The sequence below is a fragment of the Colobus angolensis genome, unplaced genomic scaffold (genome assembly GCF_000951035.1).
Source record: "Colobus angolensis palliatus isolate OR3802 unplaced genomic scaffold, Cang.pa_1.0 Scaffold385, whole genome shotgun sequence".
Classification (NCBI taxonomy): Eukaryota; Metazoa; Chordata; class Mammalia; order Primates; family Cercopithecidae; genus Colobus; species Colobus angolensis.
Window position 1 is genome coordinate 405,008 of NW_012117210.1, and position 2,443 is coordinate 407,450.

Consider the following 2,443-nt stretch of genomic DNA (forward strand, 5'->3'; position numbering starts at 1 on the left):
ACCTGATATAAATGATGAATTGATGGGTGCTGACGAGTTGATGGGTGCAGCACACCAACATGGCACAAGTATACATATGTAACAAACCTGCACGCTATTCACATGTACCCTAGAACTTAAAGTATAAAAATAAAAATAAAAAAAATCCCTCTGACTGCTGTGTTGAAAATAGATGGTAAGGGAGCCAAGGGCAAAAGCAGAAGGACAAGTTGGAAAGCAACATAATCCAGGAGATAGATGTTGGTGACCTGGCCAGGGTAGGTAGCAACGGAAGGGGTGAGAAGTTGCCAGACTCTGGATATATTTTAAAGGTAGAGACAAGAGAAGATACATCCCTTCCTATCGGTTGGATGTAGAGTGTGAGAGAAAGAGAGCACTCCAGGCCCACTTCCAAGTTGTGGGGACCGAGCATCAGGAATGTCTAGGTCACATGCTCTGCCTACATTTAATTTCACTTCTAATGGCACACAGGGAAAGTCCCAACACTCGAGAGTAGCAGGATTGTCCTGACAGTGGGTCACACATAGTGAAAGCAATGACCACCCCCCCAACAGAAGTTCATCTGAGGTCTGGCCATAATTAGTACACTGCAGAGAGGTCAGCAGTGACTGAAATTTTATTCATAAGGGTGAGACAACATGTGCATTTTGAAATTGGCTGAGGTCTGCTTGATGGTCCAAGAGATGGTCTACCTTCGTGAATGCTGCAAGACAGTAGAGCGGGGGAAAAAAAAAAAAAAAACACATGCCCTGCTTTCGTTGTTGGGTACAGTGTTTCATTTAGGTCATTTAGATCCTGTCACTGTACTGGTTTTTAACATCCTTGCCAATTTTCTTTCTTTCTAGTCATTCTGTCACTTGCTTAGGAAGAGTTGTCTCTTGGGCTGAAAGCATTTCGGGCTAGGCAAAAAGAAAGCTTGATCTGGATATTTCAAACTGAGTATTGTTGAGGGCAAGGCTGGAGGCAATGGGGCAGCTTGGGAAGCTGTTACATCAGTACCACCTTTCATTTAAGCTTGTACTACACCGGCAAAGAAGTACAGCTTGCTGACTGTTCACAGAATGCATTTGGGGACTGGAGGTGTGATTTCAGAGGTGTGAGAGAGGTTGTCTCCCAGGTGTGGTGCTGTTGTTTGATTAGAGAAGCCTGAGAGAAGGCGAGATTAGGACCCTTTCCAGCTGTGTAGCTGGTGTCTAGTCTAACCCATGGACGCACGCACCTCTGTTCTTTATAATTCCTGCTCCATTTTTTAAGAGGTTCAACACAGTTGCTTCCTCTTCCAGGATTTCTCCCCTGATTGTGCCACCTGTGAGATAAGGCTCTTGTATCTGGACAGGCGGAGGAGTTTGTTTTCTGGGGCTTGTGTGATCAGTCTCTTGGGGCAGGTTGGCACTTTGCTTGTCCTATTGTGGAGTTAGTCCATGACATGAGACATGGTAAGTGGACCATGGATGTGTCTTCAAATTTGTCTTTTTGTTCCCAATTGCAGAATGCCATACGTGTGGTAGCACTTTTCAAGGAAGGAAGAAAGGCGGGAATCATTTCCAGGGTAATTTTGACAAGAAGAACTGTCATTATGAAGATGGTGGGTATGAACTTCTGCCTTCACACTGCTAGGAGAGTGATGGAAGCGTGGAGATGAGGGATGTCCACAGGGACCACCAACTAAGACAGTAAGTGACAAGGCAGCCTGGTTTGCACGTAGCAGCCCCCGGGACTGTGCAACCCTTTCATTCTCTGTGGTCTTCCTTTTCTTCTCTCATTAGAGAATTGAAGAATGCTGGAAGTGGAATAATGACTGAGCAATTCCAATTATAGCCCTGGTGTCAGTGAGGGGAGCATGTATAGAAGACTTTCTTAACTTTAATGAATACCCACCTTCTCTCCCTTTCCCCACAGCACTCCTTATAGAAGTGCTGTAACTTCTATAAGGAGAAGGAACAGGAAGCTAGTGAAATGGCATAGTGAAGATCAAATCCATATTACCATGTGGAGAAATAGAAAACCTCCAGAGAAAAACAACGAGGCAGAACACACAAGATGAAACATGAGGAACTGGTTCAAGGTCACAGTAAGTATCTCGGTGAGGTCTGCATTAGGTAGAATATTCTGGGCCAGGCGTGGTGGCTCACACCTGTAATCCCAACACTTTAGGAGGCCGAGGCAGGCAGATCACTTGAGATTAGAAATTTGAGACCAATCTGAGCAACGTGGTGAAACCCCATCTCTGCTAAAACTACACTAACTAGCCGTGCATGGCAGCAGTCACCTGTAAATTCAACTACTCGGGAGGCTGAGGCAGGAGAATCACTTGAACCTGGGAGGTGGAGGTTGTAGTGAGCTGGGATCACACCACTGCACTCCAGCCTGGGCAACAGAGCAACACTCTGTCGAAAGAAAGGAAAGAAAAAAAGAAAGAAAGAGAGAAAGAGAGAGAGAGAAA

The 2,443-nt window shown here is 45.4% G+C and overlaps 1 protein-coding gene across 1 annotated transcript in view; it reads left to right on the forward strand.

Moving 5' to 3' along the window:
* Nucleotides 1-1,497: 1,497 nt before the first annotated feature.
* NXF5 (nuclear RNA export factor 5) overlaps nt 1,498-2,443 on the forward strand; it is a 7,393-nt gene continuing 6,447 nt past the window's right edge. The window contains 2 exon segments of the mRNA XM_011954572.1: nt 1,498-1,673; nt 1,900-2,071. Coding sequence (XP_011809962.1) covers nt 1,639-1,673; nt 1,900-2,071 — 207 coding nt within the window. The 5' untranslated portion in view covers nt 1,498-1,638.